Source organism: Lycium barbarum, chromosome 9, assembly GCF_019175385.1.
Source record: "Lycium barbarum isolate Lr01 chromosome 9, ASM1917538v2, whole genome shotgun sequence".
Classification (NCBI taxonomy): Eukaryota; Viridiplantae; Streptophyta; class Magnoliopsida; order Solanales; family Solanaceae; genus Lycium; species Lycium barbarum.
Genome location: NC_083345.1, coordinates 75,119,214 through 75,137,944, shown reverse-complemented (window position 1 = coordinate 75,137,944; position 18,731 = coordinate 75,119,214). Strand labels below are relative to the sequence as shown.

Genomic DNA, 18,731 nt, shown 5'->3' with positions numbered 1-18,731 from the left:
TATGATATGATGATATAGATAGATAGTAGAGTCAAGATAATACTAGCATAACACACCACATTATTCAATTTCACCAAAGTGCATGTTCTTTTTCATCAATCACATCTATCCAAAGACTAGATGGCCTAGGCCCGTGCTACGCACGGGCCCAACACTTTAGATTATAGTGCATCTATGTGTATATAGTTGTCTTTGAATAGTGATTATATATATATATATATATATATATATATATATATATAAACTATATATTATGTTCAAAACACGATAAATATAACATTATAGTTTGTGCTTCGTATCTAAAATTTTATTATATTAATGTTTGCTACGAATACAAAATCGGCAAATTTATTAATATTTTTTAAAAGAGAAAACTTATTTAAAAGGAAACTATTTTCCTCTCTTTGAGATAAAACAATAGCAATATTTAAGCATCAGTTGATACTTTCAATTTTAATTCGATTAATTTAAAGGTGTAAAATACTTGTTATTTTTTATCAAATTTTGATTTGGATAATTCTAATTCAAATTATTAAATTAATTTTACATGTTTAAAACGAAACAAAGTAGAAATTGATTTTCTATTTAAATGACGAAATACTATTTTTTAATTTTTGGTAAATATTCTCGGTTTAGCTCATTTTACTTGTCATGTTGTCTTTTGTATGTTTTTTTTTTTTAAGAAAACGTCGATTAGAATTATAATTTGACTAATTTACCTTATTCATTAGTTGATCTCTATTTGATATATTTTTTTTTACGACATGAATCTCTTTTCACATTATTCTATCTTATTTTAAAATATAAATATTTTAAGTATATTTATTTTAGTGAACATAACAAATAAATGACATGGCGGAATAACAAATACAACAGTTTAATATTTAGATTAGATCTCAGGCTAATATAAAAAAAGAAAGAAAACTGTATGGTTTGACTACTTAACTTTTTGAAGAAAAACAGTTTCATTTGTTCCCACTAATGGATTGATACGCACGTGGCAATGAATCCATCATTATTGACTTAATGAGATACTTTGGAAATTAGTGTTTACTACGAATATAAAGTCTGTTTTTTTTTACATTATTTTTTTTAATATGGGGTTCACTTTTTTTTTTTTTTTTTTGATATTGCTTGATTTTATTAATATGGGGTCCATTTTTTATATTGCTTGGTGTTGTGTTAATATGGGGCCCATCCTTTTGGACATTATTGGTTTGCATTATTTTTAAATATATATATATATATATATATATATATATATATATATATATATATATATATATATATATATATATATTATGTTCAAAACACGATTAATATAACATTGTAGTTTGTGTTCCCTATCTAAAACTTTATTATATTAGTGTTTCCTACGAATACAAAATCTGCAAGTTTGTTTTTGACATTGTTTGTTTTTTTAATATGGGATTCATTTTTTTTTTATATTGCCTGATTTTGTTAATATGGAGTCTACTTTTTTTTCCCGTGAGTTTGGAGATAGTGGGTTCCACTTTTTTTACTTTTTTTTTAATGTTCAAAACACGATTAATATAACATTGTAGTTTGTGCTTCGTATATAAAACTTTATTATATTAGTGTTTGCTACGAATGCAAAGTCTGCACGTTTTTTTTTTTTTGACATTGTTTGTTTTTTTAATATGAGATTCACTTTTTTTATATTGCTTGATTTGGTTAATATGGGGTCCACTTTTTTTTTTCCCTTGAGTTTGGAGATAGTGGGTTCCACTTTTTTTACTTTTTTTTTTTAATATTGGTTGGTTTGTGTTTAATATGTGGGCCCACAATTAACATTGTAGTTTGTGCTCCGTATCTAAAACTTTATTATATTAGTGTTTGCTACGAATACAAAGTCTGCACGTTTTTTTTGACATTGTTTGTTTTTTTAATATGGGATTCACTTTTTTTTTATATTGCTTGATTTTGTTAATATGGGCCTCACTTTTTTTTCCCCGTGAGTTTGGAGATGGCGGGTTCCACCTTTTTTTACTTTTTTTTTAATGTTCAAAACACGATTAATATAACATTATAGTTTGTGCTCCGTATCTAAAACTTTATTATATTAGTGTTTGCTACGAATACAAAGTCTGCACGTTTTTTTTATTGACATTGTTTGTTTTTTTAATGTGGGATTCACTTTTTTTTTATATTGCTTGATTTTGTTAATATGGGGTCCACTTTTTTTTTCTCCGTGAATTTGGAGATGGTGGGTTCCACTTTTTTTACTTTTTTTTTTTAAATATTGGTTGGTTTTTGTTTAATATGTGGGCCCACAATTATTTTGGGCTCACAAACGGACGACGAAAAAGTGCACCATCCGGTGCTTGTAATATAGTAGAAATATTAGTATTTGCTACGAATACAAAGTCTGCACGTTTTTTTTATTGACATTGTTTGTTTTTTTTAAATGAGATTCACTTTTTTTTATATTGCTTGATTTTATTAATATGGGGTCTACTTTTTTTTCTCCGTGAATTTGGAGAAGGTGAGTTCCACTTTTTTTACTTTTTTTTTTAATATTGGTTGGTTTGTGTTTAATATGGAGACCACATTTTTTTTTATTTTTTTTAATATTAATTGGTTTATGTTTAATATGTGGGCCCACAATTTTTTTGGCCTACAAACGGACGACGAAAAAGTGCACCATCCGGTGCTTCTAATATAGTAGAAATTTAAAGAAAAAAAAAAACGGAAAAGAATAACGCAAAGAATAAGCTTTTGAAGGCATCAGGTAAAATGAAACTTGTGGTCCGTCCAACTCCAAGTGCATACCATCTCAGTATTCCAATTCCCATCCCTGTAAAATAATGTCCCCTAAATCATTAATTACAACCTCACCACTGCAATTCTCTTGGATCTCTTCTGCACCAACAACACCATTGGCCTATTTCCTAGAACCCAACAACTATTCCCCATTTTCAAAATGTCTTTAACTATTAGACTACACACTACTAGTGCTATTATTGCCCACTACTGTAACACTACTAGCAAGAAAAACTCCTATTACACCGAAATTAAAGCTAACCCCATTTACCATTTTAACAAATTGTCCCACCTTCTGTTTTCCCACAAACAAAAGATGACTTCTTCTTCTTCAAGAGGGATGATTGTGAAGAGCTCTTTGATTGAGCCAGATGGGGTTTCCTTGGTGGATCTTGTGGTGCCAGATAATGAAAGGGCTGCCAAGGTTGTGTTATGGTTTGCCCGAATTTCTTACCTTATTTGGATTTTATAAAATCGTGTTTTACTTCAAAAAGCGTCTTTTTTTTTTTTTTTTGTACAAAACGTTTTCTTGGTGGAAGACTAACTCTTCTATATCTGTCCTTTCTCTTGGAGAAGTTTTAGAATTTTATAATTAGAAGATCTTTCATTCCATTCAAAAACATAATAACATCCACAATGTACTCAAGAGTCTGGTTTAGGGGAGATTATTCTCTCATAGTTGGTTACTTGATCAAATCATATTATAATATTATGCCTTTTTGGTATATATTTTTTTGTGTCTGATTTATCGTGGTTCAAGGTTCACAATTATTAGCTTCCGCATGACACCCTGTTATTTCGATCCCAATAGGTTGGAGAGGCAGAAGCAATGGTAAAAGTGAAGCTGACAAAGATTGATGTTGAATGGGTTCATGTGATTAGTGAAGGTTGGGCTAGTCCTCTTAGAGGATTCATGAGGGAGGATGAGTATTTGCAAACCTTACATTTTAATTCTCTCAGATTGAAAGATGGGACTATTGTCAATATGTCACTTCCCATTGTATTGGCAATTAATGATGAAGATAAAGAACGGATTGGTTCCTCAACTGATGTTGCTTTGGTTGGCCCAAATGATGATTTACTTGCCATTCTCACAAGGTCAGACCCCTTTTTTAACCCCTGTTTGGATGGTCGTTTCCCGTGGTTCATTATTGTATTGTTTTCATTAATACTATGTTTGTTTCCATTGTTCTTAAAATTGTATTGTATGGTGTTTTAAACCTGTTGTAACTCCATTATTATTTAACCATGAAAAAAACTCAATTTTTGTAACCACGGATTTGGTGGTTGTTCTGTGGTTACTTATTTTTATGTTATTAAACTACAACAAACGATACAGTCTATCCAAACATTGTATTAATTAATACAGTACAATACAATACAATACGATATTGTACATTACAAAACCACGGGTAACAACCATCCAAACAGCATCCAAACAGAATGTTAATTTCCCTGCGGTCGGAAACAATCAAATGACAGTTCGTGTTTAGATTTAATAGTTGATTTACTGCAAGATTTATATACACATGCTAACCTACCTTTAGCATAGGTACCGGTTACTTCTGTTCACCAAAGTTTTGACAGATGAACACAACCATTTTTTTTTTTTAACTAGATCTCAACCCTGATTTCCTATGGTCCATTCCAACTTCACTGACTACTAGCTATAGACACGAAAACTACTCTTAAAACGTCAAAGCTAATGTGGTTGCTTCTTTGTAGTAAAGTACTAGTTTTAAACAATCCAGTCGTATAAGAATTATATCATTCAGGTTTCGCATCTTTGGTCTAGTTGTATTGTTTGAGATTGCATTAACGAATCTGACTGACCTTGTATTAAAATTGATTTATGTTTGAAACGTGCTTTTATCTTTCAATTGGCTTACTATATTATGGATTTCACCTCTATCCAGGTTTTTGTAGAAATGACATGAGAAAATAAAAAAAGAAGAGATGAGATTAAAAAAATTGATTGTTTTTGAGTGACTTCGGCAGCATCGAGACTTGAAATTAAATTCACACGAATGATCCTCTGTATAAAAGAGAAATAAATATGAATGATAGGAAATATGCAAGAAAAGTATGCTTATGATATTGAATGGATATGTTTGATGAGTATACGGCTCCTATCCGTCAAATTATGTGGTTATCTTGTTGTTGGGAGCTGGAATAGATCAATACTTGCAACTGTTGCAGTCTTCAACTCTACTGAATGCAAAAGAGCTTTTCTAGAAGCTCCTTCCCCCCCTGAGTGGCTAACTGCCTCAATACTGTCCATGTACTCTTCCAGTGAATTCATTGGAAGAAAATTATCTACCATTTATCAGTTAGTAATTTCAGGGAAAAGATGTTGATTGTTATAATCTATTGAACTTGTCATGATTAAATCTTTTGCAGTATTGAGATCTACAAGCATAATAAAGAAGAAAGAATTGCAAGGACATGGGGGACTACAGCTCCAGGATTACCTTATGTTGAGGAGGTAATTACTCCTGCTGGAAATTGGCTTATTGGTGGAGATCTGCAAGTCATAAAGCCTATCAAATATAATGATGGTCTTGATCACTACAGGCTTTCTCCCCAGCAACTTCGAAATGAATTTGATCAACGTGAGGCGGATGCAGTTTTTGCTTTTCAGTTGAGAAATCCTGTCCATAATGGCCATGCTTTGCTTATGAATGATACACGGAGGAGACTTTTGGAAATGGGTTACAAGAATCCAATTCTTCTGCTCCATCCTTTAGGTGGTTTTACTAAGGCTGATGATGTGCCTCTAGATGTCCGTATGGAACAACATAGCAAGGTTGGTCGAGCCTAGTGCCTTTGGTGTGTTATGTTTGTAGTTGCCTGGTAAAGATCCCATTATTGAATATTTTATGTATCAAAAAGTAAAGAAATCAGAACATACACAACCTCTGAAGTATGCTATTTTCCTAGAATCATGAATTAACTCTCCATATGCTATCTATCTCCGTTATTGTTTGAAGTGCTCTTACTTATACCTTTATAGGTCCTAGAAGATGGAGTTCTCGATCCCAAGACTACTATCGTGTCCATATTTCCCTCACCAATGCATTATGCTGGACCAACTGAAGTACAGTGGCATGCAAAGGCACGGATAAATGCGGGTGCAAATTTCTACATTGTAGGTCGCGATCCTGCTGGTATGGGCCACCCAACAGAGAAGAGGGACTTGTATGATCCAGATCACGGGAAGAAAGTGCTAAGCATGGCTCCTGGTCTTGAGAAATTGAACATTCTGCCCTTCAGGGTAGGTCTTACTGCATTAGTTATCATAGTTTCTCTCAGAGTTTACATAAATGGTCATCCAACTTATAATACAATTATAGAAAATCAACAACCTTAATTTTGCAAGAGTAAAATCAGTAAACTCTACTATATTGCTTATAAAGTCATTTTGTCCAGAACTCAGCCAAGTTAATGCCAGAAATCCTACATAGTAAGCCTGAGAATTAAAAAGAAACTACCAAGCTTGATTTAAATGACATCTCACCATTTAAAAAATTTATTGAACTATATAAATGGTCTCTAACCCAATTAAACTATCCAACCCTCAAGAATACCCCTTATATAGGGTTAAATTTCCCATGGGCGGACGCATGCTGCTCATCGAAGCGGTGTCAGGCAACACCGCTTCGTCGGAAAATTTTATTAGTTACACATATAAACAATTCTCAAAATGAATATATATGATTAAATGAAACCACTCGACGTAAGCTTTGTGTGGTCTGATGGTCAGGATCGCCAGCTTCATGCCTAAGTCGGTGGTTCGGATCTCGATGTGTGTGCCCTTTGCACAAACTTTTTAAGTTTTTTTAAATGATAGAGCCTGTAAGGATCAATCGCTTTCCTCCTCAGGGCTTAAAAGGGGATTAAAGCAGTACAGCATTGGCTATTTTGTGATAATCAATGATAAACAAGTAATTAACTTAAACTCAAATTTTGGAAAACATTTATCCTTTTCACGAAAAAAAAAAGAAAAAGAAAAAAAGATTGCTCCTTTTTTTTTCTGGTGTTTCTCGCTATTAAGTTGATGAGTTTAATGTTCAAAATCTAATATTTGTTGAAATTTTGTTATTTTTCACATATATATGTTTAGTGTCAAAAGTATCGGCTTCGGTTGAACCCGTTACGCTAAGGCTACATCCACCACTGGTTATAATAATCCGTTAATCACTTTAAATGTCGGCAGCGCTTACAGAAAATGCTGAGTATGCCATTTTAGTTCCCCAAACTGAACAAGATACCGTCGCTTTATACTTAATACCCACCCAAACCCATTTGTAGGTTATAAGAACTTTGTAATAGTATTTTAATATTTCTATATAGATTTAGCAGATAGCTATTTATTATTGGAGCGTCACATTATTCTAAAGCAATCTAGGCAAAAAGTGAACAGAAATTTAAAATTTGAACTTCTTTGAAAATTTAAATTAATTAATCAATGATGACAAATTCATTTTTTGATTTTGCACGTATTGATTTGAAAATTTTGACCGATATAAATTAGTTCAACATAAATAAATAGTGAGAAAATGAAATTAAATACAACGCTATATGTATATGTGTGTGTATTTGCGCTTGTTGATCAAATTATTAGAAAATTTTGTACCTAGAGATGGATTTGGTGCATATTTTGAGTAAGGGGGTGTGTAGTTAGGGGAATTTAAGCATACAGGTTATTCTTAGGGGTCGGGTACTTTATTTGGGTTAGTGAAAGTTTACTTAGTGCCAATTTTTTTTTTTTTTTTTTTTTTAAATTGGTGAGATGGCATTTAAATCTAGGTAATTTCTTTTATTCTGTCAGGCTTGCCATGTGGGAATTCCAGCATTAACTTGTTTGAGTTCCAGCCAAAATGATTCTCTAGGAAAATAGTGAGAGTTTAGTGATTTTACAATTACAAAATTAAATTTGCTGAGTTTTACGCAATTGTGCTATAAGTTCGAAAATTAATCCGTATCCTGCTAGCATATCTGGTAGTAATTATTATTAGCAGTCTTCATATATTACCTGCAAATGAGTGCCCCAAATCACATGGTGAAGTCAAGACAGATTCTTTTGATGTGTCTTAAGTTCAAAACATCTTGTCGTCTACTGTTTGTCATTGTAATTAGCTTACAGCTGTTCTTGAACATTTTTTTCTCCAATTCTTTAAAGGCCTGGAGCTTCTTTTACACTTTCTAATTTTCTGCTAATTTTTTGCAGGTGGCAGCATATGATACAGTGGAAAAGAAGATGGCATTTTTTGATCCTTCACGTGCTAAAGATTTTCTCTTTATTTCTGGAACCAAGGTGAGGACAGGATATTCTGATGCCACGTTCTTTTGGTCGTTCTTGTACATAGATGAAGCTTACCTTGAAGTTGGTTTAGACTATTTAATGCTGTGAGAGTGCTTTGAAGTTTTAATATTCGTAAGAGTCAGAATTGTGAAATGATATCTGATCTGCATGTGAGAACACAACCGTGGGTTTGGGATTCTCCATGTAGTAAAAAAAGGCTCTACCTAGAAGTTGGTTTAGATACAATTTTACTATTCTTCAGCTTTTGGTGCTGTATGAGTTATAATTATGAAATAGCATCTGATCAGCATCTGAAAATAGGAACTCAGGTTTGGGCCTTCTCCATTGGGGGAAAAAGCTGTTTGTATTACTGTTGGTGAGACTTTCAAGCTTAAGGCCAGGAAAACAATTGTCAAATCTAATGGTGAGTGTCAGAGGTTGTATTGAGGGAAAGAAGTAAGGTTATCTGGTAATTGGGGCTTAAAGTGTCGTCACATGATAATTATTTGCATAAACTATTAGATCCCTTTATTTTGATTAGAAACTTCCTTAATCCTATGAAACAGTGGAGGATTGTGTTTGTTATGTTGATGACAGATGCTACATTCTTGTTTTGGTTGGTAGAGCTGCATGAGCTTGAAACTTACAGTACCTTTTCTCATTCTCTTTGTGTCTCCTTACACTCTTTGATGTTTATACTCAATCGATGACCTCTTCTACAGGTGCGGACTTATGCAAGAACTGGTGAGAATCCTCCCGATGGTTTCATGTGTCCTGGGGGATGGCAAGTCTTGGTCAAATACTATGAGAGCTTGCAGGCTGAGGAAGCTGTACAAAACTCTCCTCTTCTTTCAGCAACCTCATAATGACCATAAAAAAAGCTCTCTTCAGGTTAAAGAACAAAGTTGCAAAGAGATTGATCGTGTCTCATCTTCGCTATCTGCTATCTTTTGCTGGTGTTCCTCTGCTATGTGGATTGATTTGTTATTTTTGTTAAAAGTACTCATCATTCATTCTAAAAGACTTGTCTTTTAACTGTCACATGCCGTCTTCTAATGATGTTCCGAACATATCAACCTCTCTTTATCAGACTCTCGAGAACAATAAGGTCAGACCAAATCAACAGGGTAACGCACCTAATAGCTGAAAAGCCATTATATTGAGCTTCAAAATGCTGCATCCATGCAGAGCCATGAGCAATTAGGTTAGCTGTTACCAACTTAATACCAAGTATTATTACCAACTGAAAGTAGGATATTATTTTTCTTCTTCCACAACTGAAATTATCTTTCATGATGAGTTTATGAAACCAAATGGAACAAAAGCAAGCCAGTATAAGCTTTGCTCCATTTATGTTGCATTTGGGTCCTTATATTAAAATATTCTTTTGATTCTCAGTTCAGCAGAAGCCGAAGCTAGTCTCTCAAGATAGACAACCTTGGAGATTCCAACATTTTTGTTTCTTGGCTAACTGCTTTGTAATTCTAAAGTTGAAATGGGGTTACTATAATTTGGCTTATAAAAGCCAATATCAAGTTAGTAGATTTTTTCGTTCTTTTTTTTTTTTTGAAATTGAAAAGCCTTCAATTTTCGTTAAGGATCATAATCATTAGTTGTCTAGGACACTCCTTTTCCTTCCTCTTATATTGTTTTGGTCTTCTCTTTCATGGTTCGGATACGAATGGAGAAACATCTTCAAACTGGTTATCATATTTATTTGAACTAGTCTTATGGTTTGCGCAAATACCTATATTTATGAGTACAAAATCTTAAAAAATCATATAATGTGTTTGCGTTATGAAATAATAATTGTAAAAAATTTAAGTTCCTTAAAATGATATATATATTTTGATCCCATTTAAATAGCTCAATAAAGGAAGAAACTTTGTTCCACAAAAGTCCTCTGAGGCCTTATTGTGATTTCTAAGGACTTCTATAGTGTAGCGGCCCTAAAAGTTCGTTAAGTTTGAAGGCTTCAAAATTATTTTGCATGTCAAGGATGACTACTAACGATTAAAATATCATACAGAAGTGAGATTATGCATATATGGGAAGTCTTCATAAGTAACATATTTTGGAAAAAAAATTGTAACAATCCAACCCCTTGTTTTGAGAGAATTTTTACTTTAATTCATGTCTTAGTGCATTGGACATGTTGTCTTTACTTTTTGAGACTTAGCGGGGTGTTTCGGGTTAAGACCCGAACGGTTTGGGAAGATTTTGGAACACGATCTTTTTTTTTTTGGTTGGAATGTTAAAAGGCTAAATTAGGATTTTTTTTTTTAAGCAAAGCTACCAGAATAGGTGGAAATTTATTAATAAAGAAAATTATGTACATATCAATCCAAAAGTGATTGATCAAATAAAGAAAACAACAAAAGAATAGAAAAACAGAAAGTGGAAAATGGAAATACAGATTAAGATTGAAACAGACTAATAACAACTAAGAATCCAAGGGCCTTGACTTGATAACATCTATCACACCTTCAAAGTCTCACAAGTGGAATGTTTCAAATCATTTGAATCATTCTCCAGGCAACTTGAATGTAGTTGTATTCTTTTGTGGAAACCATCATCTGTATGGAAGCAAGAACCACTCTTAAACTTGTGGCATTTTCAAAAGATCATGAAACATAGCATGGACTTTTGTAGCTTCCATATTAAGGAATGAGCATGATAAACACACTAATACCACCTTAACACAGTTGCTGCATCTATCCATACTAGTTCATTCAGCATATTGTAAATGGCTATTCTACATGTCCTGATCATCAGTCTGGTGCTCTATCTTGTGCTGTTCTTATTCTCAAGTTTGGAATTCCAGCCTTTTCAATGTCCAATATCTTCCTAGCTTGACTTGGTAACTTTTGGAAACTGTTGAAGTGAATTGTACTTGCAAAATCAAAACCCATGCTAGTTAAAAAATCGGCAAGTCCATTCCCTTCTCTGTGTATGTGCACCACAGTCACCATCTGATCCCTTCTCATTCTATTAATATCATCCACCCCCATTGAGATACACCATGGAATTTTTCATTCTGCAGTAAGAATCATCTTCATTGTCATAGAGTCAGTCTCCATGATCAGAGGGAAGAGTTGATTATCTAAGTAGTATTTCAATCCCATTCTAATAGCCTCAGCTTCTGCTACCAAATTTGATCTATCTTGTAACTTCTTAGCAGCAACATACACCAAGTCTCTATCCTCATTTCTAATACAGAAAGCAACAGAACTTGTCCCTGGATTACCCTCAGCAGCTCCATCAGTATCACACTTAAACCATCCTGCTGCTGGTCTCATCCACCTTCTCACTTTATAAACAATTGATGGTTTATAATCTTCAAAAAACTGCACAATGAGATGCCACTTTTTTGGTACATTCAGCCCAGGGAACAACACCTTGCATAACAAGTGTATGTTCAAATTGATTTCATCTATTACCCTATTAAAGGTCATGGTGCCTTCATGCAATTGATTGTTTCTCCATTTCCATATTTGCCAAATAATAAAAGCAGGAACAACTTTAAACACAGGTTTCAGCTAGTAATGACATTCTGCTTCCTACCAGCTTCTGATAGCATGTTTAACTTCTACACAACTCATGGTCAATCTAGCTGCTGCATTAAAGACTCTCCAAAGTTTGTCAGCAAAATCACCACAAAGAAACAAATGATTAATGGATTCTTGATTAGCACAATTACAGCAGCAATACTTTGAAACTATAGCAATGCCAATGCTTACCACCACCTAATCTACTGGCACTTTAAACTTCCAAAGTCTCCATAAGAAGAAGGAAACTTTAAAAGGCACTCCCTTGATCCACATGTTATTAAATGGCACTGTTACCTTGGCTCTTTGTCTTAGTAGCTCCCATGCACTGCCTACAGTAAATCTTCCTAAACTAGTCATCATCCACCATGGTGTATCCCATTCATTAGATGCATGCTTAATGTCAATTTCCTGTAAGATATGTTGCACAATATCTTCTAGAAATAACTGCAAGAGTTTTTGGACATTCCAAGTGCCATTTGACATCAATTCTGCCACATCTTCTACTTGATCATTGACTGGCCAGTTTTGAGGAACCACAAAGCTGAGTGCACCTAATTTAGTCCATTTATCAAACCATACATTAGAACTCCCAATCTTAGGTTCCCACCATATTTCCTGTTCAGCACTGTCTCTTGCTTCCAGCATCATCTTCCAAACTTAAGAACCTCTTTTCCATTGTACTAATTGAGGAATCTGCTTTTTGCAATACTTATTCCACATGAAATTAGCCCAGAGAGAGCTACAAGTTCTAAACTTCCACCAAAGTTTAGCACATAAAGCTTTGGACATGTCAAAGATGGACCTGAACCCCAACCCTCCTTTATGTTTAGGTAAGCACATGTTAAGCCATGATGACCAGTGCTTCTTCCTTCTTCTTTGTTATTTCAAAAGAACTTTGCAAAGATTTTATGAAGCTCTTTTATAACACATTTTGGTGGCATGATAGCAGACAATATATGGATGGGAATGGTTTGGAGAACACTAGTGATTAATACTGCTTTTCCACCATAAGACAGCATTTTCCCTTTCCAAGTTTGTAACTTGTCTTTGACTTTCTTCAATAACTTAGTATAATCAACTTTTCTCTTTCTTGCATGAGTAATTGGGCAACCAAGATATGTAAAAGGGAATTGACCTCTCACAAATCCTGTTACTGCTTCCACCTGTTGAATCAACTCATTTGACACTTTCTTGTACATATAGAAAGAACTTTTCCTTTTATTTATCAATTGTCCAGATATCCTTTCATACTCTTGAAGAGTATCCATGATCAGCTGCAATGAATTACTCTCTGCAGATGAGAAAATGATGGTATCGTCTTGTCACGACCCAAATAGCCGTGAGTGGCCCCACACTAATTCTCCTAGTAGGCGAACCAATCCCCCTAACCAATCATCATTCATTCAAGGATATAATGATAATAATAATCACAAAACTATCTAGTCATGCCATAAATAAATAAAGGTGCGGAAATCCTAACTATTACAACCCCAAAATCCGAAAGTCATCGTACAAGGACTCTAAAACATAATTGTCTAAATAATGAACAACTGTCTATAAATGTAAATAATGTTTGGAATGAAAGTAGGCATCAAAATAAGAAAGATCTTCAGGCAGCATGACATGGATAGGAGCTCACCCTCGGATCTGACCAGGAACTGGCCTCAAGCTAAATATGAGGTCTAGAAGATGTCTTTGGCACACAATCTGCACTCAAATAAAAAGTGCAGCAAGGTAGTATCAGTACAAACACCATGTACCGGTAGCTATCATAGACCGACTAAGATTAGTTTTAAACACTATGTACCGGTAGATATCATAGGCCGACTAAGATTAGTATCATGCATGCATTCATAAAATTAATAAGATAGGCAGATAAGCACAATAACACATAACCAATTAATGTCATCAATAGAAATCAGCCAACATAGGAATAAGATAAGTCCAGACACAACCGTTCTTTCTATATCTCATCATAATATGAATCTCAACGTATTTCCAATCCAACAGTCAATATAGAATGTGATCAGCCAATAATAGCATGTCAAGAATTATAAGGCATCAAGCCACAAGTCATGTTAAGACTTAAGTAAATTAACTCATCAACATAGTGAATATGTAATCGTCTCAATCAACAAGAAGAGTATATATGAACTCCTTCCTTCTTATAACACAACAATTACACCTTAGGTTTTAGTACATAAAGTAATGGCGAAAAGTGTTGACACCTAATTTTTGACCTCCCATAATTTATCTTGATTACTCAGAGTCCTTGGAAAATAAACAAAATAAGCTATGCACCTTAAAGGGTTTAAATAATTTTTATAAATTGTTCAGAATAATATTTTGCTCCTTTAAATTGGTGAAAGGCTTTTCATGACATCACAAAGTTGTTAGAAATTAATTGGTATTTTTATGACATTTATAAGATACTTATTGGATTTAATCAGAGAAAAAAGGGCATTTTGTTTTAAAATAATAATAATTATTTAATTGTTAAATTATCAAAAATCAAAATTAGCAAATACTTTATTCCGTTTAATCCATGGAGTTTGAGTAATTTAAATAATTGACCATTTCACCCTTTAATCTTTAATTTTGCATAACTGTGTGATTTGTCAAAATTTATTTATAATTATCTATAAATGTTTTAATTAGTTAATTAAGTGGTCCTTATTGCAAATTGATGTTTAAATTATTTAATTATTTTTATTATGACCACAATTAATTTGATCAATTCATGGTTCAAGGAAATTGGGGTAATTTTGTAAAATTGGCCTCTTAATGGCCTTGATTGAAACAACCAAATTCATTGGCTTAAATTAATCAAGGTCATTAATGCAATTTAATTTTTAAACCTGCTAATTAGGCTAAATATGGCCATAATTGAAATAACCAGCTAAATTAAAATCAATTAAGGCCAAATTTGGCCATAATTGAAGTAATTAGTTGGATCAGAATCCATTAGGGCCATGGTCACAATTTTAGGCCCATTAACACAATTGGCCAGTTTTTAACTATTTTAATAAAATAATTATGTCCTAATTTTTATCTATAATTAAAATATCATCAATTTTAATCTTTATTTAATTATCTTTTTTATTTATTTACCAGGTATGTGTGTGTGTATATAATATATATATATACAAAAGAAAAGGGCCAGCCTTTTTAATTTCTTAAAATCTGGACAGAGTCCAGCCCAAACCAGGCTGAGACCCGGCCCAAACCATCTAATAACGGATAAAGGGGTATACCCCCCCCCCCCTTTATTTCATTTCATTTTTTTTTCAAAAAAACCCTATAAACCCACCCCGTTTCTCTCTCTTCCTCTTCTGTGTAACCCTAATGGCCGCCTCATGTTTGTCTCTTCTCTTTCCGCCAAAAATGGCAAAATTACAGAGTGTAGCAGATGTACACAACTTTTGCATGTCTATTTTAGTGAAAACATTTAATGTTTCACTCGATTTCACGAATTTTAATCCGAACACGGTAATGAATCGTATTTTTGCTTTATTGTTCTGTGATTTACTAGCTTAATTGTTGTACCTTTCTTGATTTCCATTAGTTGGGGTTGAAAGGTCCAGATCGAACCAAATGAGGTTCAGATCTGGCTGTTCATGTGTTTGAGGAATCATTTGAGACGTAGATTCGATTTGAAAGTTCATTTTTAGGGAAATATGTTTGTCCCACATCGGTGTTTTTGGAGAGTTGAACAATTTTTGGGGTTCTAAAAATAGAACCCCAACCCTTTCATAGGAGGAGGTCTTTGTTTTGGAGAAAAAGTTTGAGTTTTGAAAGTTAGAAGTTTAAAAGAGTTTAGAAGGTCTTTTGGGGGAGAAAAAAATATGAGTTTTGAAAGTTAGAAGTTTAAAAAGAGTTTTCGAGGTCCGAAAATTGGAGAAATTAAAAGGAAGGTTGAAAACTTCGGATTTCAAGCCTCTTTAGTAAAACAAATTTTAAGACTTCACTAGTTTGAGGTTTTTTCTAAGTTTAAATATTTATTTTCCTTTTACTTTTGAGTCTGTGTGGCTGAGTGTGGTCTTGGAAGCACAAAGGGCTTTCAAATTCATTTTTGACCAAGACTGCACTATTAAAAGGTAATATTCCATCCTTTACTTATTTTGTTATTGCTTAGTAGTTAGTTTATATGATAGTGGCTTGTTAATATTAGTTGGTTGTTGTATTACCTTTTGGTTCAACTAAATGAATGTGCTGCTTGGGTGATTTTAAGGTTCATTAGCTTGTTTAGATGTGGAGATTACTTCCTTTATTTTCAAAACATATGTTTGACATTAATGAGTAGTTATTGATACAGACTTTTATGTGATCTGTTGGATGTTGAGGTTTCCTATTTTGGCTGTTCAATACTTAAATATGATAAGAATGTGATTATATGAGTCATGATAGTAATTTAGTGAACATTTAAATCAACACTGATCCCATTTGAATGCAGTAGAACATTAAAGTACTGTTATGATCTATTTAAAGCATTTAAGGTAGTTGCTTTTTCTTGAATAAGACTATGACATTTTGATTTCTTAAATTTGTTCTCTCATAGGTTTGTATACTTGTCTAATGTCAACTAGATAACATGAAATTATGATTGGGATAAAAATAGAAGAGGTCATGATCAGGTTGAAACAAAGCTTAAGGAACCTAGGCATGTTTATAGGAGTCTTTGATGAGTGTTTAAAACATTTAGAGTTAGGGATCTGCTTGTATTTGTATGGGTCTGAATCTTCCCAAGGCTGTCTGAGCATGTTTGAATTAGTCAAATAATTTGGAATAGTTGTATGCTATATACTAAAGGTAGTTTGAAATAACAGCACCCTAGAATATGATATAGAAGTCTAAAAAATGAAGTTTTGGGATTCAAGTTCATTCATGAGATAGCAGGTTCTTAAATGTGTTCATTAGGAGCTAATGAAGGTCCATAAAGTTGAAGAAATCATTTAAAATGAAGTAGAACACCTAGATGCCACTAGCAGGAGTATGTGTCATGTTTGGTTTCATTAGAATAGAGCTCAGTTCCGACATTCATGTTATCAGACCTTTTTTTTTATATATATCTAATTCATGCTTGAATTTTCAAATCTAAGAGGATTAAAAAGATCATTTGAACCCTGATGTGCCCTTAACTTCTTGAAAATGATTAATCAATTAGAAAAAGAGTTGTTTTGAGTCTGGGGGTTGATGTTCAGTCTAAACTTACGCTTTTTTTTAAGTGATTTAAATGTTCAACTTTTCTCAAAAATGTTAATGTCTAAAGGAATTCAAATTGGCTTCACATAGTGGTGACCGTAGGCTGAGTTAATTAGAAGCTGTTAACTTATGTGATCAATTAGGGGTCTAGATGAAATTCAATTTAAGGGCAGTGTCAAACTACTCTTGTCCATAAGTTCTTAGTGATTGTCATTAGGTATGAGGGTATGGCAAAGGGGGTTGGGGTTGCCTTGGGAGAGTAAAAGGAGAGCTTGGGCATGAACTGGAGGTGGTGACCAATAGGGCCTTTGATCCTTTTTTACTGAAAGTAAGGTTCAGGAAAGGGACGGGGAGGTGATGACCTCACCCTATCCTGTTCCTCTTTTAGGACCTTGAGGCTTTCTTGTCTTCCTAAACCTTATTCCCATGATTGTGGGATTCATTGAGATCTTAGGATTGGTCAAGGATGGTTTGTCATGCCTTGGGGGAATTCCTGAGATTTCATGTTATTTAAAACTAAGGTAAAACAAAGGGTAAGAGTTTGTCACATCTTTGTCATGATTAAGGGGGTTAAAACTGTCACTAACTAAGTATTAAAAAAGGAAAGTTATTCGCTAGGGTCTGAATGCATTTTTTTAGAAGTTTAACCTGCTTGCCTTTCTTGTTTGCTTCATGATGAATATGCTTAAAATTTGTCTGATGCATTTTTGTGTAAGCCTGTTTATGTGATGTACTAACCTTTGTCTGAACTTAGTGAAAAGACATTTAGTCAATCTAAGATTGATGAGAATCCTTTGTTTTTAAACCTGAACTGTGGCACTTAGATTTTAGTGGGGCATTGTAGTGTAACTTGGATTAAAAGGATAAAATTATGATCTGTTTAGTAAGGTTTGATTCTATGCTATTGGTGTGTTTTAAAATCCTGTCATGTATAGAATTATGGAGATGAAACAATTGAGTATTGTATATGTGTTCTAAAAAATGAGTAATGTTAGGCTGGAATTGGTTTAATGTTGTTATTTGGGGGCATGATGAATACTCTTAAAGGCAGTGTGAACCACTTGACTTAGGATGGTCTTTTCAGGACACCTCAAAGAAGGGACAGGGAAGAGTCAAGCCCAGCTTGACTCATGGTATCTACCTCCCAAATGAGGGGTGTCATGATCAGCCTATGGACCATGGAGGGACATTCCTGTCTTGGGGGGGGGGGGGGGGGGGGGGGGAATATTGGCTTTTCCTTAAATCCCATCATTTTAACAAAGGATTGGAGATAAAAAGGGTTAGGAAAATTAGTTTGTTTAAAGGTCTAGAGGCACTTAGGAAGTTAAGAATAAGGGAACTGGTCATTTCAAGAAGATGATCTTTGTTTTTGTTTTAAAAAGCAATGAACTAGTTTGAGGCTGTTGACAATAAATGTCACTATTAGGATTTTTAAAAATCTGAGTCTGTAAAGAATTGTTCTGAACTTTATGCCATTTCTTTTGGGATTTGTTAATATACATACCTGACCTTTTCTCATTTTACTCCAAGTGGCAACTTACATGAAATTTTGTTGTGAATGTGCTCTTATTGTTGCTTGATTAAAACAAAGGTTCTTTTCTGTGGTCTTTTCCTGAGAATAGGAAGTTGTACAGTCTCAGTTTCATTTGATGTTGTTTGGTCCAGACCTCTTGGTGCTCCAATCCTGTTTTTTGGTGATTACAAGTCATGGAATTTTTCCTCTTTGTCTACACCCTTCTGTTGTGCTTCTGTGATCACATTAAGCAGTTCTAATTTCCTGCCATAAGGGCTATTAACATGTGAAGTTGATGGATCACTTATTTGATATGTATAAGAGTTAAAGTTGGACTTTAATTAATATTGGTTTTTGTCCTTGAACACTGATTCTA

At 33.6% G+C, this 18,731-nt stretch overlaps 1 protein-coding gene across 1 annotated transcript; it reads left to right on the top strand.

Annotated features, from left to right (window-relative positions):
• Nucleotides 1-2,746: 2,746 nt before the first annotated feature.
• LOC132608978 (ATP sulfurylase 2-like) lies at nt 2,747-9,159 on the top strand. Its single transcript, XM_060322809.1, has 6 exons — nt 2,747-3,208; nt 3,596-3,882; nt 5,185-5,590; nt 5,798-6,058; nt 8,015-8,101; nt 8,812-9,159. Exons 1-6 carry the CDS (start codon nt 2,945-2,947, stop codon nt 8,953-8,955), a joined length of 1,449 nt encoding a protein of 482 aa, XP_060178792.1. The 5' UTR covers nt 2,747-2,944; the 3' UTR covers nt 8,956-9,159.
• The last annotated feature ends 9,572 nt before the right edge of the window (nt 9,160-18,731 follow it).

Coding starts and splice junctions, on each gene's coding strand:
- LOC132608978 (XM_060322809.1), top strand. CDS start 2,945: ATGTCTTTAACTATTAGACTACACACTACTAGTGCTATTATTGCCCAC. Junction 3,883..5,184: donor TTACTTGCCATTCTCACAAG/GTCAGACCCCTT, acceptor AATCTTTTGCAG/TATTGAGATCTACAAGCATA. Junction 8,102..8,811: donor TCTTTATTTCTGGAACCAAG/GTGAGGACAGGA, acceptor CCTCTTCTACAG/GTGCGGACTTATGCAAGAAC.